Raw genomic sequence first — 27,988 nt, 5'->3', positions numbered from 1 at the left:
ATTGCATTACCCACATCTCAGAAAATAATTTTTATTCAAGAACATAATACATAGAAAAGAAAGCACAAATTACATGAATCAATTTTTTATTTTATTTTATATGAACAAACATGCTTAACAACTTTTCTATGTATACATTTTTTGTTGTACAGTATTCTGCTGCCACCTATTGTTTGGGTACATGACAGATGTTACTGACATAATAAAAATCATCCTTTACACTCCCGCATTAAATGTTTCATTCATCTCTTGTAAAGCAACTTATATAAATGCATATTCTTAAAACAAAACAACTTATGATTTTGCAGGAGCAAATGTTAAAATGCTACCCCATGCATTTCTCATCATTTTAAAACATGCAAAAAAATTAAAACCTAAAGACATGTTTTTTTCAGAAATAAATTTCATGCAAGAATAATGCTAGATTGTGAATTATTCATTGACTTTTGTGAAGACTATTTATTACCTTATCTAACATTGATCTTAATACAAGTATTAAAAAGTTTTTCTCATGTGAGCAAATACAATATGTGAAGTTTGTGACACTGCTTTTTAGAAGTCATGTGGGTCAAAGTTCAGAAGATTATTAGCTTCAGACCAGGCACTATGCTGGGATCCATCCATTTCTGTGGCAACTCTGTTGCCACTGTCCAATGTATGGTTTTCTCCACCAATAGATGCTTTGCAGTCAGGACATTTTGCTCTCTGATTAGCTCCTCCACACTCTGTAATGACATAGACATGGCCATTGGGACATTTGTGCCAGTGGCCCGGAGGCATTCGCATTGCTGAGACAATCATCTTTCGCTCTTCCTCACTGATCCCTAAGCCTGTGGCTGGAAATTTTTCATCCAGACTCTTCAGGGCTTCTTTCACATTTAGCTGATCTTGATCAGTGAACTGGCCAGGCATTTCCAAAGCATGTCTGATTTCTTGAACTTCAGACTGCATTTTCCTCATCTGGTCTTTTGTATCTGCAATGTGACAGCGGACATTGAGTTCAGCCAGTAAGTTGAGTCTCTGTAGCTCTCTCTGCAAATCAAAGACTTGTTGATCTGTGAATTTTTGGCTTGTGTTATTGAGCCACGACATGAACTGATTGACACCCTGTCGAAACTTGTAACCATCTGTGAATAACATTTTTTTGTTTCGAACTTTTAGAAGTTTCGCAACTCTTATCAGAAAATCAATCTTGTTCTCCAGGATCCACAGATCACTTGCCGTGAGGTAAGTTTTTTCAAGTTTTGCTTGGATCTCATTATCCTCCTTTGGTATATATATTTGACAAATTTTCTGATTTTCAACCCACTGATTTTTAAGAATCTTTCTTTGTTCCACAATATCAGACTCTCTTCCATTTATCTTCTTCTTTACCATCTCTATCTCAGCCAGACTGCGGTTGACATGTGATCCATAGCGCAGATTCTTACGTATTGGAGTTTTACACCTGGGACATTCTTTTAGCTTTATTGCTACCTGCTGTTCTTCAGGTCCTTGGTTGACTTCAGACATCCACTGGTCCATAGCTGTGGATTCAAAGATGTGTCCGCAGTCCTCGAGCTGAATAAAACGAGCATCGGGTTCATCTTCAGTGCCAAAGAAAATCTCTAAGACGTCATCATGGTCGCAAAAGCGACATTTGGTTGGGCATTTGTCTCCGCAAAGACCAATGCATGGGTGGCCACAATCTAGGGTCTTTCTACAAGGTTCAGTGCATGGTGGGCGATCGCATGGCTCGTGGCAAAGCTTACTGCAGCTTTGGTGAGGGCATTGCCAGTTACAGGGCTCAATGCAAGGAGCACATGATTGGCCACACTCCCTCTTACACTTACTGTGAACACAGCAGTTCTCACAGGGTTTCCGACAGGGTGGGCAATCACGGGTACAGGGTTCTGTACACTTGTGAGAGCAGATCAGAAGACGTTCACATCGTTGAGGGCAGGGGGCGTGATAGCGCCCCTGGTAACACTTGCTACACGTACCGTGACAGTCATGTCCACATTTTAACTGGTGCTTACATGGCACCTTACATTCAGGCTGCTCTGTGCTTGTTTTGTAAAAGCATGGTCCTTGCTGGTTGTGTCCACAACGAAGCTTTAATGTGACTGTCACTATGCACCTAGTGCTGCAAGAGCGTCCGCAGACTGAATCGCAGCGATGTCCACAGGGAAGCAGCTTCATGCAAGGCTCCCCACATATAAATGTCCCTGGATCCTGGTGGCAAGGAACCATTTGTGTGTGCTGACACTGAGGTATGATCTTCTCAACCTTCACCGGACATTTCTTTGGACATATTTCATGACATGTAAGTGTGCACTTGTGTCCCTCATTACATAAGATCTTCTCACACTTCTTGGTACAGTTAAACTCCTTGTGGTCTGGGTCATAAGGATGACAGGCTCTAGTACAAACATGGCCACAATCCAAACGAAACTCGCAAGGTTGGGTGCATCCCCCCTCAGGTGCATCATTGAAATCATCCGCTTTGGAAGCCTTGATCTGTCGATTTGGATGATTCTGGCAACACAGCGTCAGAGCTCTTCCAACCTGCTCCTTCTCCCTCAAGGTGTGGAAGATGTTGCTCCACAGTTTAACCGTGCTAAGGATCCCACTGTTGCCAATACAGTAAAGTCCTTTCTTAGCACGTGACAAAGCTACACAGACCCGATTGGGAATGTTCAAAAAACCAACTTTTCCTTGCGGGTTGCTACGTACAAGAGACAACAAAATAATGTCATTTTCTTCGCCCTGATACTTGTCTACCACATGTACTTTGACCCCGGAGAAGACACTGGCAGGCATTTGTTTCCGCAAGCAGTGAAGCTGGCCAGTATAGGTTGTAAGTATTGTAATTTGTTCTGGTTTGTACTCTTGGAGGAGGAGGTACTGGCACAGAGCAACAACAAACTTTGCCTCATGAGTATTCTGATGGCTTTTTCCATCTTTGATCTCTTCCTCTAGGTGGTTGTGTTCCAAAAAGAATAGATTTGTGTTCAGGCCCTGTTAAATTAAAAGCAAAGCAAATTTTATGATAAACCCCAATATACAGCATATTACATGTCAATTTCACTCAACTTAAAATTGTAGAAAATGCCTAAAAATTACAGATATCTTTATTTATGAGGGTGAGAGATCATGTGTTTATTGGTTCAACTAAGCATGAAAATTAATGCAAGTGAAAATGCTTCAGTACCTTGATGTTTTCATACTCAAATACAGAGGGATGGTTTTCCAATGCAGAGTAAATGTGTGGGGTCAGAAGACGAGCAATATCCGGCCTCATACGATGCTGAAGAGCAAAATACAAATAAAAATTTAGTTCACAGTGGTATTGGAAATTGTTTCAAAATCAAGTTAAGCCAGCTTTTTTATCTACATCAGAAATGAAATAATAAAGTGAGAAAAACAAACCTGATAGTTAAGTCTCACAAAAGGCAGTTCCATGTTCACCAGCCTCTCAAACATGGACATTTCCAGGTTGAAGTTTTTAGCAAGCTCAAAAACTGTGGCACTGGGTCTCAGCTAGAAAAAGATAAAGAAAATAGCTTGTACATTTTTATCTTGAACACTTTTTTTTACCAATATATTTTTATTGAGATGCATTCAATTTCCTGTCAAAGATAGATGCACTTTATTTTCAAAAAACACTTAGAACTGGAACTGATAAAATAAACAAAACAACCAAAAACAAAAGTAAAATGGATTCTCAGTCTCCACTAACAAAAATGTACTTGAATAAAAAATACTGCATACTATATTGCCCTTCAGTAATCATTAGATTTAAATAGAGAAGATTGGGCACATCCGACTACCTGATGCAAAAGTTCACACTACACGTTAGTTCACATATACATTTTCTCCTTACAACAATTTTAGAACTTTGGTCGTTCTAAGATTGTTGCTTGCGATTTCATAACCGATCCTCCTGTAGTGTGTGGTGTGGTTTTCCGTTAAGGCAGCCTGTTGATTGTGACAGGTAGCCAATCAGAACTTTACACTAAGGAAATGAGGAAGGGAGGGTCAGTGGAGAGCACCGGAGTTGAGCCTTTTTTCATTCAGTGTCATCAATAGAAAGAGAAAAAGGCTGGAAGAGACGATAATGCCGATAATTAAAATGACGTTGATAGTTTTAATTTATCGTACGATTAATTGATTTTTCATTTATCGCGACAGGCCTAAGTATAATTTAAATATTTTTACCATTCTTAGGTCTGTCACTGCATTCCTCGATCATTGCAATGATTGCCTTAAGATTTAGAGTTTGTACAATTAAAAATTATTTTGTCAAATCATTTTTATTTTTTTTTTACGTAGTATTGTGTTTTCTCGCTTGATTGTTAAATTATCTGTTTTCTTGTGTCTTTGTATTTTTGTTTCATAGATTTTTGTTGGCACCAATGGCCTTTATTTGACAATAATCTGACAGGAAAGGGGCAGAGAGAAGGGAGAAAAAACATGCAGCATACGAAGAAAGAACGGGAGTCAAACTCTGGATGGCCACGTTGAGGTCTGTAGCCTCTGTATGGGGTGTCTGCTCGAACCACTGAGCCATGCAATGTCCCATGCCTTTGTTTTTTCTGAGAACTATTCTTAGAATAAATTGTATCAATTTATCTGATTGCTTAAACTGATTTTGTTTAAATCAAGTTAAGTCTCTCCTGTCAGCTGTGATAAGATCCACATGAATAATTTTATTTACTCAGCTGGCATCTTCAGTTGAACCTAACACATAACTCCATCCATCCATGACTTTTATAAGTGGCCAATCACATTACAGTTGTTTTTAGTGAGGACTTGTTTGAAGCTTTGTGAATACAAGTTAAAAGAGCACTAATCCTAGAGTTGATATCATTGGTATTTTGTGTGTTGGATTGACAGCGAAAGCAATATAAAAAGTATTAGTGGATTTCAACTCTTTCTTTTCTCCTCTGTTTTGCCTGTGAGTGTTAATCTAAGTGTTTGTATATGCAATCGCAACCTAATTTAGCTAGAGGACAGCATGTGATTGTGCCAGTACAGTATGTGGGAGGGGTGTGGAGGAGGCAAGACAAATTCTAGTAAAAATGTGAAGCATTGTGTTCTGCTCGATTCAACACCAAACCTGTGATTAATGAATAGCACAACAATGCCAAAACTTATTTTACTGGGAAAGTGTGAGCCAGCTACTTCCATTACATGCATGGATTCAGGTTTGGTTTCTGCAAAAACAAGAGTCCAAACACAAAGTTGCAGATGATGTCAGATAGTTTAAACCCATGGACAGAGAAGATAAACTCCAATTCAAAAAAAAAAAAAAAACTATCCATGAATAAACTGGGTAATATATGCAAGTATTGGTTTACAGCCGACTGAAGTTAGACAGCAAGATGAGATCTGGACAGAATATTTAGACGTGATAGAACTGTGTGTAGTTGTGATCACATGCCACAGATTGCTAGACAGGCTGCCTGTCCATATGTGCTTGGCAGGCCTTGACAAGTTGTTGTATAATAGTCTACTGATGTCCAGAATATCACTCCTCACAAATCTCTTCTGTCTCCAGTAACGGGTTGCTCAATTTTCTTTTTCTTTTTTTTTTTCACTGGAATTTCATTTCTGCCATTTCCTCAAGGAACAAAGAACATAGGGATCAAAACAAACACATCTAAGTGGGACAACTTCAATTATGTAACAGCACCTTAGTAAAAATGTGCATCAGCAAATACAAATCTGTGGTGATGAGATTAATTAGAAACAAGATCACTAATTGGTTGGGAAATTGCTTGTACCTGCTGGTGGTCTCCAATGAGGATGAGGTGTTGGCAGGCTCTGCTCAGTGTAGTGATGGTGTGGGCTTCCAGAACCTCTGCAGCCTCTTCAACAATCACAAGACACGGACGTACTTCCTGCAGAGCTTTACGGAACTTGGCTGCCCCAGTTGTTGTCATGCCAATAACCTAGAATAAAAATTGTTTAAGCCTGTTAAATCACACACCTAAATAGAATTAACTTATGTGGTCATAAAAACATTTATTTCAATGAGCTTCATATGGTGTGTCAGCATTTCTACAGAAAAAAACGTATTTCAGCTATTTCACAATCAAGTGGTTCTGTACCGTTGCTTCCCTGAGGACATGAAGGTTCTCCTGTCGTTTAACATCAGCCATTCTGTCCACTGCGTTTTGATATGCCTCCTCAGACTCCAGGGCTTTGGTACGGACCTCTATTCTGTAGCGCGAAACCCACAACCTGCAAACACAATATAAAACACCTTAAAGACATTAAACTTTCAGGTTGAACCAGTGTTCAATGTGTTAGTTAAAATAACAGCTATGTTTTGAACTACTAGGGATTCCTGCAGATTAATTTAGATTATACAAAAAGGCAACAAAGTACACTGTTTAATTTAAGAAGATAAATAATAATGATGACAAGTTTTTAAAATAGTTATGTATAATATTTAAAAATATAAAGATAGTATTCATAGTTCATAGAATGATATTTATCTTAAGCTGAATTAAAACATCAGAACACCCTATTACAGAAATGATGCAGGAACATAATGACTGTGTTGAAGGAGTTCATATCAAACCAAAGATGACTTGATACCACTGACAATTATTGAAGAAATTGGAATAATAGGAGATCCAGGATATTGTAAATATGGATAAAAATATTCACAATATCAACAACTTCACAAATATCAAGATTTAGGGAGTTAAACATTGGAATACAAGAAGGACTCTTTTTTGTTCTTCTCACCGAGGGAGATTTAAAATGGTATGAGAAATGTCTAAGTTTGCTGTAGAACAAGCTAAAAAAGTATAAAAAATAAATCCAAATGGGAGTAAAATTATGTAATGAAGCAGGTACAAATGAATAAGTTTTTGGTTTTCAAAAGACTGCCCAGAAAAGTCATTTTTGATTATTAAAGCTGTAAATTATCTTTTGTTAGGTTTTCTGTCCTCCTGGGATGTATTTGTTAGTAACGAGGAAGTAGGTTAGACACATTTAAATAAGCATGTGATCCTCCCTAAGTCTTTTCATTCATTCCATTATACATACCTAAATACTGAACACATAATGATAATACAGTAATAATATTTATTATATTACTGAATCCTACTACGACATTGTTAATAATAATACATATTTTTTTCAGGCTCATTTTAGTTGCTTTTTAACTAAATACTTACCACAGAAGATCAGATCAATAGATTTTGAAAGCAAACTATACAGGTATGCTTGTAGCCATTTTTTGTCTACATAAAGAAAAAGTGCACGTTCACTGTTTGTAATTAAAAATGGAAATCAAAAAATGAAAACAGAAGATGTGACCCCTTTCCATTGCTTTAGTAAATAATTCCAAATCAATCCACTGGGAATCATATCAACTTGAACTATGAAATGTGGCCTTGATGAAAAGTCAGACTATGACTAGGCAATTAAGTCGGGTTGTTTTTAATATACTGTAAAAACTAGTTGCAATGTGGGCAAAAATCATTGTATAAAAATACAATATTTGTTATGGATTATGCATGGATTTTATGCACTCTCAATTACAAAAAAATAGTAGTTAAACAATTACAAAATGATGCTGGATTGAATAAGCATTATAACCCCAAGGTCATTTTTACTTTGTAATTTAAAGCTTGCTAAGTAACAACTTGGCTCTGTGGGATACATTTTTTTTTTTTTTTTTTACATATTTTTTGACTTAATTATACATTCTGGGAACAGAATTCTTCCATACGTTTGGTTAGAAAGTAATGGAAGCAAAGCTGGACATTGAACAAATTGAAAGGTAGGGCAGTTAAAATAAAAAATAAATAAATAAATACATACATAAAAAATTACAGAAACAGGTGATTAAAAGTAAATAAAGTTACCTGGTGAACAAAAGATATTTAATTAGAAATCCAGATTTACCGGTAAAGTCTCCATCTGTCTTTCAGATTAAGACTCCAAACGTCAAAAACATTCTCCTCCTGCTGGTCAGTCATATCCGAGCTCAGCCCAAGCTCGTGTCTGACTTTTTGCTTCATCTTTTTCCTTTGGTGCTTTTGCACCTGGACAGATAAAGGGAGAGTAAACTTTTATCAACATACTTTCAGTTCATTACAGTTAAGTTATTAACTTGATTCTGTGGCAGTTTTCATTGATTAACTGAAATAGCATTGTGCTGAACAGTTTCAAAAGCTATAGTTAATAACTTTGAAAAGATTAAATTAGACATAGGAATCTTCTTCACAGGGAAACCTACTTGGAGTACTTGGAATAATAAAGTTCCTAGAGGAAATCAGGCTTCAACAGTAATTTCCATTAATAACCACACTTTAGTGACGTACTCAATTAAAGCAAATAAACTTTAAAATTAAACATAATGATTAGTTTTGCTGCTTGAAGAATGATGGTAAACTGTTAAGAAATCCTTTGAGTGTTTTGTAACCTCTGGGATTGCAAGAGAGCAGGACAGCACATACAATAATGCACACCTCTAAAGCATGGAAAAGGGTTCATACTTACGCAAATTGCTTTTCTTTTTTGTTGTTGTCTTTTTTCCACTGGGCAATATATTTTACATATAAAGCCAAAGTTGGTATGTTTTTGTTGTTATTTTTAATTTATTTTAATTAATTTGATTGATTATGATGTAAAACTTAAAAACAGTACAACGTGAAGAATTGCCTGGCTATTTGATTGATTTTTTAAATTTTTATTAATGAATAAAGATGAATGGATGGATGGATGGATGTCATTGTTACCTCCCAGACTTTTTCATTCTGCTCAGCCCTTGTGTCAACGTTGTCCAGGTTCATAGCCAGCATCAGTTCTTCCACTTTCCTGACATCCTCCTCCATGTTCCTTTTCTTTTTGTCATCTCTGCCAGCTCTGGGACCAATTGTCCAGCCATCTTCAATCATCCGCTCTGCTTGGATCAACTCAGCCTCCTCTTCAATTTCAATGAGGTCTTCTTCCTCCTCCATTGCTTCCTCTGCTATACAGGATACAATAATAATATATTGGTTGAGAATCAGGAAAACAATATTCAGTTTGGGCAGTAATGTAATGCTATAATATAATAGGTATTTATTAATGACTTATATTGCTGAACAAAGCAATGTAATGCAAATGACAAGGCTCCACCACAAAAGTTCTTAAAGAGCAAGAGAAAACAGTTCTAAATTAAAAATATTATAAACATCTATTTTCATTTTTATATGTTGTATGTTTTATTATGCAGACATTGTCATATTGCCCAGCTTACTTATTTTTTTTGCTATCAAAAAGAATTCTTCTGATGCCTTTATGATCACTTTAATGTTTTGGAACTCATATGGATTTAATTTAGCAGGTTATAATGCCAGTTACCAAAAACCTATATACTATTTTCACAGCTTAAAAGACCTACCTTCGTTTCCATTTGCAGTCTCCGACTCCCTCTGCTGGAAGGGAGTCGATCCCAAACCCAACCACTCCATCATCAGATTGGGTTTTTTTTTTATCTCAAAGCCATCCTCCATCTGCAAATCATTACAAGGAAGACATTTGTAACTCATTCCCATATGGGTTTCTGTTTTGTTTCAGTTTTCACATGAGTAAAAGAAAGAAAAAACAAGAAAAAATGTTTTCACTTTCTATTGACTCACAGGGGGGGAGTTGAGATTCATCCAATGTCTTTCTAACATAAATCTCTGGAGGAAGGTTTCACGCATCACACCTTTGAGAGAACACTCTAACTTCAAGCTTTGGCTTTTGATTGCCCTTTCCTCGTCACACAGTTGCCGATAGATCTTTAAAAATAAATAAGAAGTACAATTTATTGCAAAACAAACAACAAAAAACAACTAAAATATTTTATTTCTTTAGCTAAATCACCATACCTCCTCACACAGTTCAGAGGATATTTGAAAGCTCACCTGATTGTATGCAGTACGAAGGTGTGTCGGTAGAGTGCGTTTGAAATGCTGTGAGTGGGTCAGCTGACGCAGATTGAACTGTTTCAGAATCTCGCTGTTGCTGCGACCTCCTACTCGCACAATGCCATTCTTCAGAAATTTGTGAATTCCTAAGATGCAAAGGCAAACCAGATGAATTATTCTTAAACATTGTTTGACCTAAGGTGTGATTCAAGTGTGAATTTCTCATTGATTTTTTTTTTTTTTTTTTTTTTTAGAAATAATATATCTGAATCCATTATGAATGCTTACCTTCTAGGAACTGATCCAGAGCATGATTAGTATAGCATACAACCAGCATTGGAGCTGAATTGGTGTTGTTCCACAGATCCTTATTGGTCAACAGAGCCTGAGCAATCTTTAGCCCAACATAGGTTTTTCCTGAAAAGAAGAAAAGACACAGGATGCACCAATTTAGATACACGCTTGTGTTTCAGTATTAATTAGCACAGCAAAGCAGCATCCTGAGAACGACTTCTGTAAGAAGAATATAGCATTTTTTGCAGTAGGTTAAAGCCAGAGCCTTTATTGGATGTTTTTTTTTTTCTGGTTTATACAAAACCAGCTAATTAAGTCCAAGAATTAAAAAAAACAAACAAAAAAAAACGTATAGATTATGGCTCAAGCAAAATCTTTTAGGCTTCTCACCAGTGCCGGGTGGTCCTTGTATGATTGCCAATTCCTTGGTGAGGGCAAGCTGAAAGGCTTTCATCTGAGATTCATCCAAGCCCAATTCTTCCATGTCAGGCCAGGCATCTACATCCAGGCTGTTAAAGGGCCTTATGCTGTTTTTGTGTTCAGGTTTGGCAACATCTGAGAGGTCATAAACATCCCGTCTTCGTAGGTATGCTGGTGGTAGCACATCAGTGGAACACTCCACAATGTATCTGAAAGCAAGCATATCCATATTAACTGGACAATGCTAACAGACTGGCTCATTTGAAATGTTAGGCCTTTGGTGTGTGTAGCATGATGTTGCAAATTTTCTATAAATCTGTTGTGAAGAGAATAGTCTCCTTTGCAGCTATCAGTTTAGGTAACAGCTTAAGAACGGTGATTTTAAAAGTTAAACAAAGGACTTTTCTGGAGTTTATTATGCTGAGAGGGATTCTTCATAAAATGAAAAGCAACACCGATAAGCCTAAGCATTCCTCTCATTTCAAATCTGCTAGAGCACAGACCACAAAAGGAGATCCATCTTGACCACAATTATAACCCTTCTATGAAAACAATACAGACAAAAACACTTTAGCACTCAATTAAAAATATGCTCTTATTGCTAGTTCTCTCACTTTGTTTATTTGCAGGTGCAGTATTGGCTAATTTTAAGTAATACTACTCATCTATCTTAGGTTTTACAGCTCTTTCCCAGGGGAAAGATGTAATTACTAAACATGTAATATACTGAAATGGAGGATTAAATTGGTTTGTGAGAAAGGCAATTTAGTGACATTTCCCCAAATGGTTCAAAGATTTGTTTCCACTCAATGACCTAAACAATAAAATCCATATACCTTCCAGAGAGCTAATGGATATTTGTATATTTAACATGAAATAGTAATGATGTTTGCAAAAGAACAGATAAATAAGCAGAATTGAAACAGCCAAGCTCTTGTAAGCTCTTGTAATTTAAGAATTACAACAGCCAATGAATTTAATACCTGGGGGGCAAGCAACATTATATGATTTCATATGTCATAGAGGTCAAGATTGGTTGTAACTGATGTGGTAGTTAATACATTGAATCACAATTATCATTACACCATCAAGGTGTGCAATTATAATTTGTGCAGAAAATTGGTTGGATGCAACTCTGCTTGCAAATGTTATTTTCAACTACTTTAATGAACTTCTAGTGTTATTTATGCTCATACCTTATATAGATCCTAGAGCCCAAGATACAATGGGCTACACCACTCTCCAGGCTCCTAGAGAGTGGTGTAGTTTGTATGATGGAAAAAAAAGTTATGAATGGGGAAAATTTGTGTAATCGGGTGTTATACAATAAAATTGCAAAGTAAAGTTTTCTTATTATTGTACAATCCTAGTTAGTAGAGTTGTTGAACACATAGCTGACCCAAGCCTATTACATAAGCTTTTTAAATTTAAGATGGTATTAAATTCCATTTAAAAGGTTTGCAAAAGTTTCAGGTTACATTCAGGGCACCTGAGAATTAGTGTTGCAAAGCATGACAAATGTACCTTCTTCTTCACATGACATTCTCTAACATATTCCACGTATCCTAGCTGCTTTAAGTTTTGGAATTCAAAACTCTTCCACATACACAGCATTACCTCTGAAAGGGCAAATCATCCTCAGTTTGCTCCTTTAAGCCTTCCAAAACATATCGATAAGCCTCAAAGTATGCAGTCGTCTCAACCATCAGAAACAACTGATTTTTCTGTTGACAATAACAACAAAGAAGACATGACATAGTATTATATTTAGTTTAACAAATAAAACCAAATAAAATGTTGGTCTTATTTACAAGTTGCATAACTTGGTAACATAACATACCAAGTTATGTTGTTCCTAATGTCTTTCTGCCTCACCTGTATTCTGGCCAACTTCACCCTACTTTCCTCTGTAAAGGTAATCTGGACCTGCCCTTTCTCCAAGTATTTTGGATCCCGATCAGACACTGTGGCAAACAAGAAGCTCTCAAAGTTGTCATATGACAGACAGACCAGGGAACCAAAGAGCAGCCTCTTAGAGTTCTGCCATCGCACAAACTGCAAGAACAAAAATAAAAGCATTATTAACAGTCTTGTTTATAAATGTCTTCATTTTGGTGGGAGACTGATTAAATCTATCCAGAGCCTCACCTTAAGTGGCTGAACATCAAACTGGACAATGTAGGCAAGACCAGTGTGTGTGCACTTGGGCACCACCAGATATGTGGAAAAATACACACGAATGTCATCAAAGCGCTTCTTCTTCAATGGGTTATCGTTCCTTCCCATGGCCATCTGGTCCTGGAGCAACTGTTGAATTCCCTCACGAAGCGGTCGCACAAAGTCCTCCCTAAGCAGCCGGAAGTGTGTATCAAGGTAAAGGTGGGTGTTTGTGTATCTTCGGGAAGTAAGGTTTTGTCTGAGAAATGGTTTGTGGTTCTGATGGAACTCCTCAGGAGTTGGGTAGAGTGGTATGTTTCTGAAATCTTCCTGTTCTTCACCTGTGGCAGAAATGTAAGCATTTAAACACAGAAATATTTTACAGCTAATCATGTGACTAGAAATATCTTAAGGAGGCCTTACCTTCGTTATCATCAACATTAGTCAGAAGACCATAAGTGTCCTTGTCTGTACGGAGGGTACCTTCCCTCGATTTCTCCTGGAGATGAGCTATTAGACCCGTGAGAGTTTCCATTTTTTCCTCTACTTTAGGCAGGAAGTCTACACCTGATGCCCTCAGGGTGTTTATAGAGGCTTGGAGCAAAGTCACTAACATATTCACTGTATTGACAGAGCTTGCGGGGAAGATACTAAGCACCTAACAAGCATAGATGATAAACAGCTCATTAGGTAACAGTATTTTATTCTGTTAAATACACTGGTGAATTTCCTATTCCTAAAAATTATTTTTCTTAAGAAAGTGGCACATTGTTTCAAGCAATATTTACCTCTAAAAGAATGGCTGTGATGTATTCCAGATGCTGTGGGAATTGTGCTCTGCGGGTCTGGTTGGAGTCAGACATCATGCCTCCCACATAGTGAAGCAGGGTGATGCTTAAGAACTTTGACTCTTTTATGATGTTAGCCAGGTGCTGCAGGGTGCCTCTGTCTGTCCTTGAAGTGAAGGCTTTGCTCACCACCAAGCAGATAAGTTGGACAAGGTCTGGTCTCATTGGTGTCTCACCAAGCAGCGCTCGAAAGCCAGGATTTGAGGAGAGCGTAATGGCCACAACAGAGGGTTCCTGTTTGGAGAGGTCTTCCAGTGTTTTATAACCCAGTTTACGGGGACTTGGATCTGTCCCATCTCTGCCTTCCCTTCTGTCTCCATTGTGTCCTCCTCTCCTTGCACCAGTTCCTTCTGCCCCTGCTCTCATTACTTGTCTTTCAGCACCACCTGGCTGTTCATTTCTGCCTCCTCCAAATCTCAGCCTTTCAGCACCTCCCCCTCTATGACCACCTCTCCCTCCTCCTCTCGCTCCTCCTCTCGCGCCACCTCTCTGTCTGTCTGCATCTCTTTGACTGTGCTCCTGACTTTGTGCTCTTCTTCTGACCTCTTGCTCTCTCACTCTGTCTCCCTGCAACCTTCCTCGTCCTCGTCCTCTTTGTCCATGTCCATTTTCATGTTGTCCATTTTCATTTTGACCTGAAAGAAGAATAATAACAGTGAATTTTTTCTGTTTTGTTTTTTTTTTTGTTTTTTTTTTTTTGGTTTTTTTTGGGGGGGGGGATTAACAGGGGGTTTATGCATTGAAAACATATTCATACTCCTTGAACCTTTCATTAACCTACCAGCATAGAACACAATTTTGAAACAGATGGAAAATACAGTTTACAAAAATATTCACTATAAACAGAAAATGTAGGCATGTATTTGTATTAATCCCCTTTTACTCTGATACCCATAAATCAAACTCTATGTAACAAAATCTAATTACCTGATAAAATCAACTTTTTTATTACTAAGACTGTTCCGTATAGATCTCAGAGATTTCTTACAGTAAAAGCAATAAAGTATCATAACAATCAAAATACCGTAATGATATGACAGATAAAGTTGTGAAGAAGCTTTAAGCTTTGTAAAACACTATCTAGATCTTTCAACATATCACAGAGCATCACACAATTCATCTCATCAAACTGGAACAAATATAATACAACTGTAAACCTACTAACAAAACAACAACAACAAGCACCACCAAGCCCTATGGTGGCTTTGGAGGAGTGGCCCAAATCCACATCTCAGGTGGGAGAATTTGTTGACAAGTGGACTTATAGGTGCACACTCTATAAATATTTCCTTAATGACTAAAGAGCAAGAAGAAAGCTGCTGTTAACAGAAAGCCATGCAATATCTGATTTGCAGTTTCCTATAGGGAAAACAACAAACATGTGGTAGAAGATCAGGTGTGACTAAAATTAACTTCATGACCTTTATGCAAAACTTAATGTGAGCAAAAAAACAAAAAAAAACACATTGATTGTGACTCTAATTGCACTATTCTCCAGTGAGAATAGTGTGCTCACTACATCAGGCTGTTGTGATGCTTGATTCTTTCCACAAGAAAAGGCAGTTGGGTCAGAGGCGATGGACAAGTGGATGGAGGTAAACTCAGGGTAATCTTGAAAATAAAAAACTCTCAGCAAGATGACACCATGCAGAGAGCCTGAATTACAATGAAACAGTTAAGAGCAATGCGTGGCAATGTGTTAAAATAGTCCAGTCAAAGTCCAGGCTTAGGACCAATTGAGAGTCTGTGCTAAAACAATAAAACTGATGGTGAGGGACTTTATACAGTGAATATGACTAAATTTTACAACTATAAATGAGCCAACCATTTCAGAGTAAAATATTTTGGAAACTACATATTGTTTTCCATCAACTCCACACTACTTTGAGTTTGAACATTAAAATCCAAATAGATATAATAAAGTTTGTGCTTATCACAAGACAAAATGTGAAGTTCTTGAGGGAGTGTTAATAGTGCTTCAATGCACTGCACTGTATGTGTTATTCTGACAGGCATGTTGATGGAAATAACTAACCATTATGAGTCCCTCTTCTGCCTGACCTAAAAGGCAGCTTTTCCATGGTATTTCATGTGGTAGTTGTTGATTTCTATGCAGGTTGTACAGGATATTTCTGAAACAGAAAATAAAGTGGAAACAGATATGAGCACCACATCCAAGTGAATGTCTAAAAACGATGAAATACCTGAGCATGCCCAAAAGTAAAACTCAAAAAATACAGATAACATGTAGATAACAGATAGCAAACTTTCTAATAGCTTGTCCTTCTCAGTTATTAGAGCAAAATGCGTGTGTATATTTCAGTCCCGCACAATACTGAAGTAATTAAAATCAATCTAAAAGGTCTTTGCAGAACATCTTTTTGCAGTAATTTCAATTTGAATCCTTGTGCTGCATTAATATGAGCTTCAGTCAGAGGAAAGTGCGCCCTCTTTAGGAGTCACTTCATTTCCGCGTTAGTGTAAGTTTCCTTTCTCTCGAAACGGTGATGGCTTTTACAACAACAAAGCATGTTATGTTAGCAACCCCCAGCACAAACGTCTTCCCAAATAAGTATTAACTTAACGATCTATATATATATTAATATAGAACCAACCTCAGTTCTTGGTATACCTGTAATTGAGTTAAGGATATTACTTTAGACCGAAAGTTAAATTAAATATTTATTAAGTGCTAATTTACAAATATTTCCAATAGATATACAGAATAACATACAAATGAAAATTACTTACCTTTATTCAAATGTCCTCAATAATACATTACAGTACTACAGTACTGAAGTTGTCGAAATATAACAAAGGTTCAGTCAGATCTGCCAGTCGCTAGACGTCCGATATCTGACTGCGCCAGCTGTTGGTGACTTTAAAAATACATTTTAGTTTCTGTTTTCGTTTCATCAGAACTACGCCACGCCTAGAAGGTACTGCAGAGGAAGAAACTGTGACTCATCTGAGTAAAATGGTACTGACTGGATCCTGGTGACTGACTGGTTGAGAGTTTGTTTAAGGACAGGTTGGAAAGTGTTGATTATTATGACAGGACAAGGGAATTTCTATAGAAGCTGCGCTGGACTCTGCTGACATGTTTATCTCAAACTGGTGCTATGTACGGAATGATTGTAATTTTATTTTAGAATAAAACATCCATAAATTTGCAATGTGACATTTGAGGATACGAAATGTAAAATAAAACCTATAAAAGACTTTCCTTGCAGCAATTTTACACTTATCCTTATTGTCACCGCACTGTTTAGCAGCCGGGGAGCAGAGCAGCGGTCCTTTATCTAAACATCACTAAGCCCTGGTCTTGCAGCAGGTGATCTGGGGTTTTTGTATGTTTTTCATATGCTAATTTACATGATCAGTCATTACATAGCTTGATCAGTTTGCCCTTGATTTAATATTACTCCTCCCCTTTGCCCAACAAAGATTTCCGCTTCAAGTGGACAGTATGGATAAAATGAATGTAGGACGAATGTCGCCCAGAAGTCACGAGCACACATTTCCCAGCATTATCAGCCTTGCAGTAGAGGAAGTGATCTGCATTGAGATCCTCCAAGCATTAAAATTTGATAATCTCGTCTGGTTGAATAAGACCACGGGGATAGAGAAACAGAGTAGGCTACAGCAGAGACTGTTTCTGAGGAAACTGAAACAAACATCACTCCCTGTTGAGATTCTCACAACAATGTGTAGAGCTGTGAGATCCTGCACCTTGTGTAACTTCAGCAGCAACATAACTGAGAACAGGGTCCTGCAGATTATAATGGAGGTAATAGTGTTGCTCCACTGATGAGTTTTTGTTGTGGTGTCACTGCAGGAACATTGTCAGGAACTCCTCACAATGTCGGGCCAATGGTACCATAATATCAAAAACGAAACCAACAGAATGTTGAATAACTTCCTGCTACAAGATTCTAAAGTTACCAACTCTTTACTAGACAATTTATTATTTACGTCTATCATCCCAACTTAAATGCAGTTTGTCACCGAAGAACAACATGTGATGGCCAGTGTTCCTATGTGTTTTCCTATGCTGTTATCCAATAATAATAATAAAAAAAAAAATAAATAAAAAAATAAAAAATAAAATAATAATAATAATAATAATAATAATAATAATAATAATAATAATAATAATAATAATAATAATAATAATAATAATAATAATAATAATAATAATAGTAAAAACAGCTTCCAAAAACAAATCAAGATTTTTATGGTAAAAATCTATGGTGAAATCACATTCAGGGTAAGGAAAATTATTATGTTATTTTGTCATGTTTTTAATTATTTTCCACTTTTAAATTACTTTACTTGCATTCTGTTACAGTGGGCCTTTGATCAGTATTTGAGAGCAAAGTATGGACATCAGAAAAATTAGGCTAACCATTTGTCAAGGGACTGAAGTGGCCTGTCCTTTATTCAACAATAAAGGTTCTTTAGTGATAAATGGATTATACTGATTTAAGTCATAGCAATGTTTTTTGCACAAATGCTACATTGGATAGCAAAAAATAAAAAATAAAATAAAATGAGAAATAGAGCCAAGCATACCGACTTATAACAGAGCTTACAGTGTAAGCTCTGGCAGTTAGTACCAATATTCTTGCAACTGCAGTGTAACTTATACCAGCACCCCATTCCTGGCAACAAAAGAGGGACGAAGTAATGAAAATAATACATTAAATAATATAATAATTATTTGGGATGCCATTCTCATACCCAAAACTTTGTATTTTGTAAAATTAAATTATGATGGTAAAATACGATAAGGCAATATGTCTTTATTGTGCATTTTTAAATGGTATATTTAAAATTCTGAATTGTAACCACTTGTGCACTTGACATTATTACACTTTATATGATTTTTGTTTGCTTGTTTGTTTGTTTTGTATTTAGTTGTGGCCTTATTTTGCATAACATCTAATGGAACTGGAATGCATACCCTGATTCGTTTTGTTTTGAAAAATAGAGAACGCCCTCCACCCTACATTTAGCTGGGTCATTCGCCGGCTGACTGGTAAGGAGCTGACCCCGCCACTCAGCTGGAACAGACGTCATCATTCATTCTTAGCAGGGAAGCTAACGCTGCTGCAGATCACTTCCGCCAGTGTAAACATGTAGCGGTTTCTGCGGTTCTTACGTTATATTCCTTTCAGCCAGCGGTCTAAAGAACTGATGGCTCTTTCAGTGGAAGTATCGTTTATAGAACCCGACCAGTGCGGTGCCAGCTTGGTTACTAGCTAACGCAGTAGCAAGACAACTGTCAGGGGCCGTGTCTTTATGAAGGCTACCGTTGCTAATTAAAACAACGGCTATCTACTACAGCAGGCATAAGAACTGTAACAGGGGGGTTAGTCAACCGAAAAATGTCAAGAGATGATTTGCAATAAGAACTCACCTAGAAGAGGAGAGAAATGAGGACGACTAGAAGTGATCGCTCGTCGTCGCCGATGAATGGAAGGCAAGGTACGTGGAAAACAGTGGATCATGTAAAGTTAATTAAACGACTGCCAGGTTGCGACTACACACGAAAGCAGTTATAAGTCATCGGTTCATAACTTTTTGAAACGTAATCTCTCAATTCTGCGTGCAGTTTTTTATTATTGATTTTTAACTGTAACGATAAGAATAGGCACTTTTTTCTCCCTGGTAGACCGGGAAACCAAACGGAAACGGAAAATTGCAGACATCACCCAGGCCCTGAGTGTGGATCCAGTGGACGTAGCAACGCTGAGGAGGATGGCAATCAGTGAGGGGGGACTGCTGACTGATGAGATTCGCTGTCAGGTCTGGCCCTGGCTCCTCAACATTCCCCCTCACCTTTTGGCTCAAGAACCTGGTACCGTTTCTTGCATGGCCCTATATTATATATATAGATATATACAAATGCATATAAAAAACAATTTTGGATATATATTTTTTTCTGCACCTGAACAAATTTCCACTTTTTTTTTAATTTAGCATGATGGCAGTTATTTTTACACTCTGATCAGGTGCAGCTTCCCCTCGCATACACTGTTTGCTAATGGCAGTTTGTCCTGTCCAGAAAAAGTAGAACGGGAAAACAATAAGGATTACAACCAGGTCTTGCTGGATGTTCAGCGTTCTCTACGAAGGTTTCCACCTGGTGAGTAGTTTGCAGAACAAACTGCTGTTATTCACTGCTTTGCAGTATGTCCAACATGTGGGGTGCTTTTATTAAGATGTCATAATCGTATGCAAATTACTGTTAAGGTGCTGGAAATTCTTCTTTTTTATATTAAAGAGACAAAACTTTTTATTCGTATTAATTTAGAGTATCATATTAGAATTTGATTGTGGGATGCTGCAAAAGTTTTAAAATTGTTATATTCTGCTCACAAAACACCTAAATGAGCTAAATAAATAAATAAAATAAACATTCTCTTGAAATTAATGCAGTCTTACAAATTTTTGACACTTACTTGCTGACCTGAAGGGTTCAGCTGGCAGTCAACACTGATGTCGTTTTTATTGGAAAAAATTTGCCAAGCCCTCTCACAAGTGATTTTCTAAGTAAAAACTGGTTGTGAAATGCTGTGCTTATGTTAGTTGGTCTTGCAAAGGATTGTCTAATATCCACCAGATTGAGTTTGTTTCATTGTTGATCACATACCGAAGTTTAATATCTGTCATTAGTTGTATTTGTTGATATGCAAGTGAAAGTTTAATTTTTAAATAAGAATGTGTCTTCAAATAAATGTATTAATATAGCACTTGCTTACAATAATGTTGTCTCAAGGCACGTTTACAAAAAAACTTAATTTAATCGATGGTACAGTCAAATTCCAAGTCAATTACATACATTTTAAATTGATCCTAGTTAATAAACTAAGTTTTTATTTATGAACAGCCCTGTTTAGATTAAATTGTTTTTTCAGCATTAAAGTTTGTACACTTCACTTTTAATGCAGCCTCAAAACCCATTTCAAAAATGCAATTTTTTAACTATATACCGTAAATAGAATATTATTAAAACATATTTGTTTCTCAAAAAAATTGCTGATAAAAGTTAGCTTCAACAGATTTTGAGTGGTCCGTCTTAAAAATATATACATTTTTATTTTTAGTTGCCCTGATGTTTTAAATATATTAAGATATTAAAAAGCAGCAAGACTGAAAACGTATAACAGCTAACAGCAACATTTTATCTTCAATGCGTTTGTGCAGGTATGCCAGATGAGCAGAGAGAGGGTCTTCAGGAAGAACTAATTGACATAATCCTGAGAGTTCTGCAACGTAATCCCCAGCTGCACTATTACCAGGGATACCATGACATTGTTGTCACCTTTTTGTTGGTTGTGGGGGAGCGCCTGGCAACTGTTCTAGTGGAAAAACTCTCCACACATCACCTCAGGTACATGCCAAAAGCAAATTGGTCAGCAGTTTGTCTTCTGTTAAGTTTATCTTTTAAAGTTAGATTAGACATAAATCTGAATTCTTTGTTTTGGCCTCTATCACAGGGACTTCATGGACCCCACCATGGACAACACAAAACACATTCTTAACTATCTGATGCCTATTATTGAAAGGGTCAACCCTGAGGTGCAGGACTTCATGCAGCAGTAGGATTCCTTGTTATTTTATACACAGCTATAATTGATGATACTGGCTCTGATAGCTATTCAAAAAGCAAAATACTCCAAAACATACATGTTATATGAAGAAGGATGGGGATAAAGAGAAGGACGATATATGCACAACTTAAAAGAGAAGAAAACATGGAGAATGTATACATTTTACTTTAGACGGACACAACAGTTTTGCAGGACATAAATCTATAAGCATTGAATGGAATTTTGCAATCCCTGAATATTAATTCTTATTAACATGTTCTGTTATAAAAAATCCAGAAGCAGTGTTCTATTTTTCAAAAAAAGTTCACATAAATGTTACACATTAATATACACAAACATGGCAGATGAAAGATTTTAAATGCAGTCTCTGCGCTCTTTAACAGAACACTGATCCTATTATGATAGCTTAACTTTGGACTGTAAACAGCACGTCATTAAGTCCTTTGCTTGGCGCACTGATTCCATTGATGGCCTTTTGAACTGACTTGCTCTGTCTGGTCTCCTCATGTAACCTAAGATTTCTCATCATATCTTATTGTTGTTGTTTTTTTTTTAAATGAATGTATGAATATAATTGGTAAAACAAATTGTTGATTAAGAAGCCGTGAATTATCTCAGGCTTGTTTGTAAGCTAATCTCATTGTAAGTCTTTTATTAATTCTCAGGGCTGAAGTGGGCACAGTCTTTGCTCTCAGCTGGTTGATAACCTGGTTTGGCCATGTGCTCTCTGATTTCCGTCATGTTGTACGGTTGTATGACTTTTTCCTGGCCTGCCATCCACTGATGCCAATCTATTTTGCGGCTGTGGTAAGTTTCCTCTCATGTCTACTTAATTGAATATTTCATCAGAGAAAATATTTTTGATACAGAAATATGAAAAAATAGGAATGTACTGTACAGTATATGCACTCAGTACTTAGTTTGGGTCCTTATGTATGCATTACTACATCTATGCAGCATGGCATGAAAGCGGTCGGCCAATGATGCTGCTGAGGTTTTATTGTTTTTTATTTTGTTGTTTCTCTTTTCCCATCACATATTTTCCTTCCACTTAACTTTCTACTTTTATTCTTAGGTACATCAATTACTTTTCGGATCTTATCATTCATGTGTAAGATGTCAATGGTTGTGTTAGGTCTAAATTACCTAAACGCAGACACAAAGAATAGACAAGAGTCAGAATTTAGTTTTACCTGCAGGGAGAACACAGTTGAAACCCAGTTACAGATTTCGGCCTACGCTCTGAAGTCTTACCCTGCTTTTATTAGAATTGGGAACACCCTAGTTACATGACATTGTGCAGCCCTGAAGGAAGGGGGAGCAGGAAACAGCTGCACACTCACATGAACAAAATCATTCATACAATTTTCAAAAGCATATTTCATAAGATAAGGGTATAGGTTTGCAGTTCCTCTGGGCAATCAACTCCGGAATGTCTCGTTCATGGTATCCTCCTTTTTCACTCCTCAGCAGGCGGCTTCCAGAGTTTTTGCAAACACTTCAAAACACTCAAAGCACATCATTAAAATGTAAATGCAAAGGTAAATAAAATGGATATTATAAAATAAGGTAAATTGTCATGGAAAAGATGTCATTTCCAAGCACTGTTCAGGTAAAATCACTCAGTCAGGTTTAGTCATATATTGTGCACAATAAAGAGAGCTTGTAGGACAATCAGTCATGAAAGCAGGTCTGGATGAAAAGCTCTGTCAGGCAGGGACAAGACATGAGTTTTATACAAAGGGATAAGGGATCCTAAGCATGGGAAAACAGATTGGTTCCCATGCAGCTGTGAAAAACAACGTCCAGCCTTGTACATGTAACCAAAATAGTTTTAACTTGGTGGTAATATACAGGAACTTAGAATAAACATATAACAATACAACTAGCAGGCGTGACCTTATTGTAATTTTTCCACTACATAAAGTAAATAAATGATAGTTAACTATAAAATTCTTCCAACAGGTTGTCTGCTGAACAACTGTCAGATTCGCTGTCTTCCCCAGGATTCTGTAGTAATTTGGGATATTCTAATTTCATAAACATATAATTTTTTTTTTTTTTATTAGGAATGGGTCATACTCATTACATTTACAAGGGAAAAAAATTCTACTCCACTGAGATGCTGCTGTGGCTTAATCAGATTTACAAATTGACACATTTCCACCCCCATCTTTGATAGAAAGAGAAATAGTCGAATGCTGATGTGATTGATCCCTTAGGAGCAGGGTCACATCTTGATGTTTGACATGTTTTTTTTTTTGTTTGTTTTTTTTTCTTTTTTTTCTCGAGATTGCAACTACTTTGGCAAACCCGATTTTTCTCTGAAATGTTCCAACTTGTTGCACAGCAGACTCTTTCACTCAATAGCACTCTCAGTAAATGCTTGCACTTGTTATGGTGGCCCTTGATAAATGGGTGTGTTATTTGTTGCAGATTGTGCTGCATAGGCAGGAGGAGGTGTTGGACTGTGAATGTGATATGGCAATGGTCCATCACCTGCTGTCTCAGATTCCCCAGGATCTGCCATACGAGACACTGATCAGCCGAGCTGGAGACCTCTTTGTCCAGTTTCCTCCCTCTGAACTGGCCAGAGAGGCAGCTGCACATGAAAGGTACTTAAGTCCTTAGGGCTGATGCTTGTAAACACGTTACCCTTACAGGGTGTTTGTGCCATCTTTTATTTCTTTCCCTTGCATCCCCTTGCACAAATTAAATTTTCCTTTGCTTTTCACCAACAAGCGTAACTTGCTGTTCTTCTATTAACTTCTTCAATGTCCTTTTTTTCCTCCCCTCTTTTCCATCTCTGTTTTTATCCTAAGCATGGCGACTTCTACCTTTAAGGACTTTGAGCTTGCATCTACTCAGCAACGGCCGGACACAGTTCTCCGTCGCAGAGGCAGACAAAAGCAGGGTTCTCCAGACAGCTCGACAGCGAGCCCTATCATGACTGTAGCACAGCCTTCAACTGCCCGACGCTTTGTCAGATTGGCAGTCATGGGTCTGACTGTGGCTTTAGGGGCAGCAGCTCTTGCTGTGGTTAACACAGCTCTGGAGTGGGCCCCCAAGCTGGATTTGTTTCCTTGAGCTACCCTAAAACCAACATGACATCTTTTCTCTCCTTGACTGGTGGGTCCTGTCCTAGAACTCTCTGAACATTTTTGGAGTCTAACACTGTCTGGAGAGTGCTAACTAAGCTGAACATCTTAACACTCCTCTGTTGTCGTCAAGGATGCGACCAAAAGTCCCGCTCTGAGAGGAGTTCATAGGTCTGTGGCACTTTTGAACCCTTAAAAGGGCATGTAGGTTTAAAAGCTGCTGGCGCTCCTAAATGAAGAAATTCTCCATGTTAAAATGAAGAAAATATTTCCAAGAACTGTTGTTAATTGTGTCATGATTAAAGTTTATTTATATTTTGTAATAGGATGTCTGATTTAGTGTTTCGCTCACTGAGATTTATGCTGAAAGCCTGACACACTACACTTGAAACTCGCTGCCAAGAATGAGAGAATGTGTGTGGGTGCACATGTGTGTATTTGATTGCTACTCATTTGTTATATGCATTTGATACCTGTACTGAGACCAACTTGAGAATCCCGTGTATTTAAACAAATCTAAAATTTGAGGAATGTCTGTAATTTGACTGGAACATGAAGACATTTTAGGGTCATAATTTTATGGGTTTTAGTTTCTTCATCCTCTCCGATTGTTTTTCAATTGTAGAATTATAATCTTTTTCTGTAAATGGAGCATCTTCTAGAAATGTCAGTCTTCATTATGCATTTTAATTAAGGATTGAGGCTAAGATGATCTATTTTTCATATAAAAATAAAAACAAGCAAAGTAGTCTAATTAACATACGCCAATAATTTTACTGAAGTTTAACGCCAAAAACATAGATTTTTACAATCCGGAAATAAACAGTGACTTAGAAAAGAGTTGCAAGAAAACCCAAATATTTAGTAAACCAGTCTTTAAAATGGTTCCTCTGAGCCCTATAATACCTGTTCAGTCTTCTGTCTCTTTTTTTCTGGTTAAGTATACACTGAGGAGAATAAATGTCTTTGCGAGGTATCTTTAAATCCTCCTCTGTAAATATGGATAATTTCTTAAAATGGCTAGAGCAATCAAGCTGGTCTTCCTGTAAAGTGCCACCCTTTCCTTGTTCTTTGTAGTGGAATAAAATGCTGAAATCATGTTGCAGAAATGCAGATGACAAAATCATAGCACATTTAGATCCTGACCAGAACAGCATTTTAATCCCTACATTTAAGCTTTGTACTATATTGACTGAATTACATCTGTTCAACTTTATTAGAGGAAGCTTACACAGTTGACGTTAACCTTTTTGTTGCAGAACACAGTATCACATTTTAAATCTAAACCAGCTGAGCAGCACACTTTGCTATTAAAAAGGATTTACATTTAAAGTAGCTATCAAGCAAACATTAAGCTTTGGTTAAGATCTTAGAACCATTGTTGTTCTGCCTATGATCTCTAAGAGGATTTCTTTGATATCTCTTGGAAAGCCTGGCTATGAGCAGTATGCTGCTCTTTGGCTATGGGTCTGAAACTTACTTATTTAAGTGTGTGCCTAAATACAGAAGGGTGTGACAAATACATGCCAAATTATAGGCAGACTGTATTGACATTTCAAAAATGGCTTATGTCTGGAAAAATACTACCTGCCTGATCTCTGGTTTGTCAGAACAGATTTTCTTTCACAGAAAGTGAGATTTCTGTAATTTCACTTTCAAACATACTATAAGCTTTATTTAAACACATGACACTTTGTAAATTTTGTTTCTGAGTGTGCAATGCATTCATGTTATCCAATGTGTTTTCTATTCACCTTTTTAAATGGCAAGTCTCCATGGTTTGGAAATCACATAAAACGTGTCTTAACAGAAAATAATAATAATAAAAAAATTCCCTTTAATTATAAAAATGATGGTTGCAGAGTGATGGTCACCTACATACTTATGATGGCATATTGTTCTATTAATTAAGTTTCAGTAAAGCAACTCACAAGGGAACTCAGCAACTATTATTCTGTATCTGGATTGTATTTAAAAGATTAAGAATCCATATTATGGACCACAACTGGAAATGGCTTTAAATTCCTAAACCATACTGAAGGTGACCTAACACAAACGAATCTCTTCATGAAAACACCTGCTGATCAACATCACAAAAGATCACTTGGTTACATAAGATGCCACTCTGGAATTTATTTTCATTGCACTAAATGATGTATCTGCCTTTTGATTATTTTGTTATAATAAAACTGGTATACTAATGTCAAGTTGTACTATAGATTGATAATAAACTTGGGTGAAAGTGTTAGCTGTATTTGTTTGAATTCTTTATTCAGTTAAAATATATTATGCTTTTTTGATGCTGGAATAGTTTTTCATTTTAAAACTTGTAGAGCATGAAATGTTTTAAACGTTTTGTTAATTTTAGACAGTTGTGCAGCATCATTTCAAAACAAAAGTAATCTCAGTGCCCTTATGCTAAATGTGGACAAGTTTAAACTATTAATGAAAAGAGTTATGAACGGTCAGAAATTCCAAAATATGTAGTGAAGTATGTCTAAAGGTCTTTTCTGATTAGATTAATACCACTCTATGTTCTACTGGAATCTAAGAGTGCCATTGTATGCAGAAATATATTATAGCAGTGTTGTGCACATATCTTTGTAATGGAAACATACACTGAACAAACCTGTTTTTAAATGATTCCCAAATGCTTTTATAGTAAATTGCACATATATCACAATGTTGTGAAATGCTACTTGTGTGTATTTATCCATATTAATAAATATTATTTTCTTTGACAGTGATACCAACCCATGCTGCAGCTGATTGAACCTTCTGTAATCTCTTAACATGCACAATTTGGAGGTGTGTGTTTCTCTTTCTCTTGAGCGCAGTAGTCTCACTTGATAAATCTTAAGCATAGGTTGCTTTGAGCTTGCTGTTTGATGCATTTATGACCTTGTTTAAATTCTCTGACTGAACTAAAGTTGTGCAAGCTCATTCACATTCTGCATTTATTTCTTGTTTTCAATGTCACTAAGCAGGTATAGTGCAATGTAAAGTGGACCTATGCGTGAATCTGAGTTTATAAGCCTCTGAGTGTGATCAAGGTTCATTTTACAACAATCACATATTTTTCAAGTGATTCCAGTTTTATTAGAATTAGAGTACATATTCTGCAGCATATTTGTTTTCAATATAAACTTGGCAAGGAATATTTAGATGTTGCAAAATGCAATTAGAAGTTCTAAGGCAGCACAATTCTGCAGTACAGATGGAAGAACACAAAACCTTTATAACAAAATTTTTTATAAGGTAATCTAAATACTTAAAAATCCTAAGTCTTTGTAATAATCAATAATCAATAATAATCCAAATCACCTTCAAAGTAAACATCAAGACCAACACCGAAAGATACAGATCACATAATGCAATAGATTTTATCCTGCACTTATTCAGCAGTGAACACTTAAAATGAAGAAATTATCATACATTTTCATTACTTGCTTCTCCCCAAGAGCATTAAAATAATGTGCATCTGAAAAAAAAATGCAATTAATGTAAACAGTACACACAGCATCCTTCACCCCAGTCTGAAGAGAAGACTGAATGACAATAATTCCTGAAAAATTGTGTAGTTGGCAAAACAGAACATACATGAATTACAACTTCCATCAGGAGAGACGGACAGAGAAAAGAAGACAATT

The 27,988-nt window shown here is 36.7% G+C and overlaps 2 protein-coding genes across 3 annotated transcripts; one reads left to right on the top strand and one right to left on the bottom strand.

The window, feature by feature from the left end:
• Positions 1–16: 16 nt before the first annotated feature.
• On the bottom strand, positions 17–16,519 carry znfx1 (zinc finger, NFX1-type containing 1). 2 transcript variants are annotated; one of them, XM_044122018.1, is made up of 19 exons: positions 16,373–16,519; positions 15,657–15,753; positions 13,562–14,256; positions 13,197–13,431; positions 12,765–13,114; positions 12,492–12,671; positions 12,234–12,340; positions 10,587–10,825; positions 10,191–10,319; positions 9,900–10,048; positions 9,630–9,773; positions 9,392–9,503; positions 8,745–8,974; positions 7,909–8,048; positions 6,096–6,228; positions 5,769–5,936; positions 3,412–3,522; positions 3,194–3,289; positions 17–3,000 (listed from the first exon to the last, which is right to left on the bottom strand). In XM_044122018.1, the coding sequence occupies exons 2-19, from the start codon at positions 15,700–15,702 to the stop codon at positions 553–555; spliced, it is 5,712 nt and encodes a 1,903-aa protein (XP_043977953.1). In that variant the 5' UTR covers positions 15,703–15,753; positions 16,373–16,519; the 3' UTR covers positions 17–552. The 2 variants fall into 2 exon arrangements, with proteins under 2 accessions (XP_043977953.1, XP_043977950.1); XM_044122015.1 differs by having other exon boundaries at positions 18–3,000; positions 8,745–8,977.
• Positions 16,520–18,658: 2,139 nt separating this feature from the next.
• On the top strand, positions 18,659–24,661 carry tbc1d20 (TBC1 domain family, member 20). Its single transcript, XM_044122014.1, has 8 exons — positions 18,659–19,111; positions 19,299–19,484; positions 19,692–19,772; positions 20,834–21,020; positions 21,127–21,228; positions 21,906–22,047; positions 23,677–23,855; positions 24,063–24,661. The coding sequence occupies exons 1-8, from the start codon at positions 19,060–19,062 to the stop codon at positions 24,325–24,327; spliced, it is 1,194 nt and encodes a 397-aa protein (XP_043977949.1). The 5' UTR covers positions 18,659–19,059; the 3' UTR covers positions 24,328–24,661.
• The last annotated feature ends 3,327 nt before the right edge of the window (positions 24,662–27,988 follow it).

The sequence above is a fragment of the Gambusia affinis genome, linkage group LG07 (assembly GCF_019740435.1).
Source record: "Gambusia affinis linkage group LG07, SWU_Gaff_1.0, whole genome shotgun sequence".
Lineage (NCBI taxonomy): Eukaryota > Metazoa > Chordata > Actinopteri > Cyprinodontiformes > Poeciliidae > Gambusia > Gambusia affinis.
This window is presented reverse-complemented; position numbering and strand designations above follow the sequence as displayed.

Bases quoted from the DNA above. Each gene is read 5' to 3' on its own strand.
- znfx1 (XM_044122015.1), bottom strand. From the start codon at position 15,702: ATGGAAAAGCTGCCTTTTAGGTCAGGCAGAAGAGGGACTCATAATG. The intron at 13,115-13,196 runs GTAAGGCCTCCT...TTTCTGCCACAG, and splicing joins TAATGTTGATGATAACGAAG to GTGAAGAACAGGAAGATTTC. The intron at 8,049-8,744 runs GTAACAATGACA...TTATCTGTCCAG, and splicing joins AGAATGAAAAAGTCTGGGAG to GTGCAAAAGCACCAAAGGAA.
- tbc1d20 (XM_044122014.1), top strand. From the start codon at position 19,060: ATGAGGACGACTAGAAGTGATCGCTCGTCGTCGCCGATGAATGGAAGG. The intron at 19,112-19,298 runs GTACGTGGAAAA...TCTCCCTGGTAG, and splicing joins GCCGATGAATGGAAGGCAAG to ACCGGGAAACCAAACGGAAA. The intron at 22,048-23,676 runs GTAAGTTTCCTC...TATTTGTTGCAG, and splicing joins CAATCTATTTTGCGGCTGTG to ATTGTGCTGCATAGGCAGGA.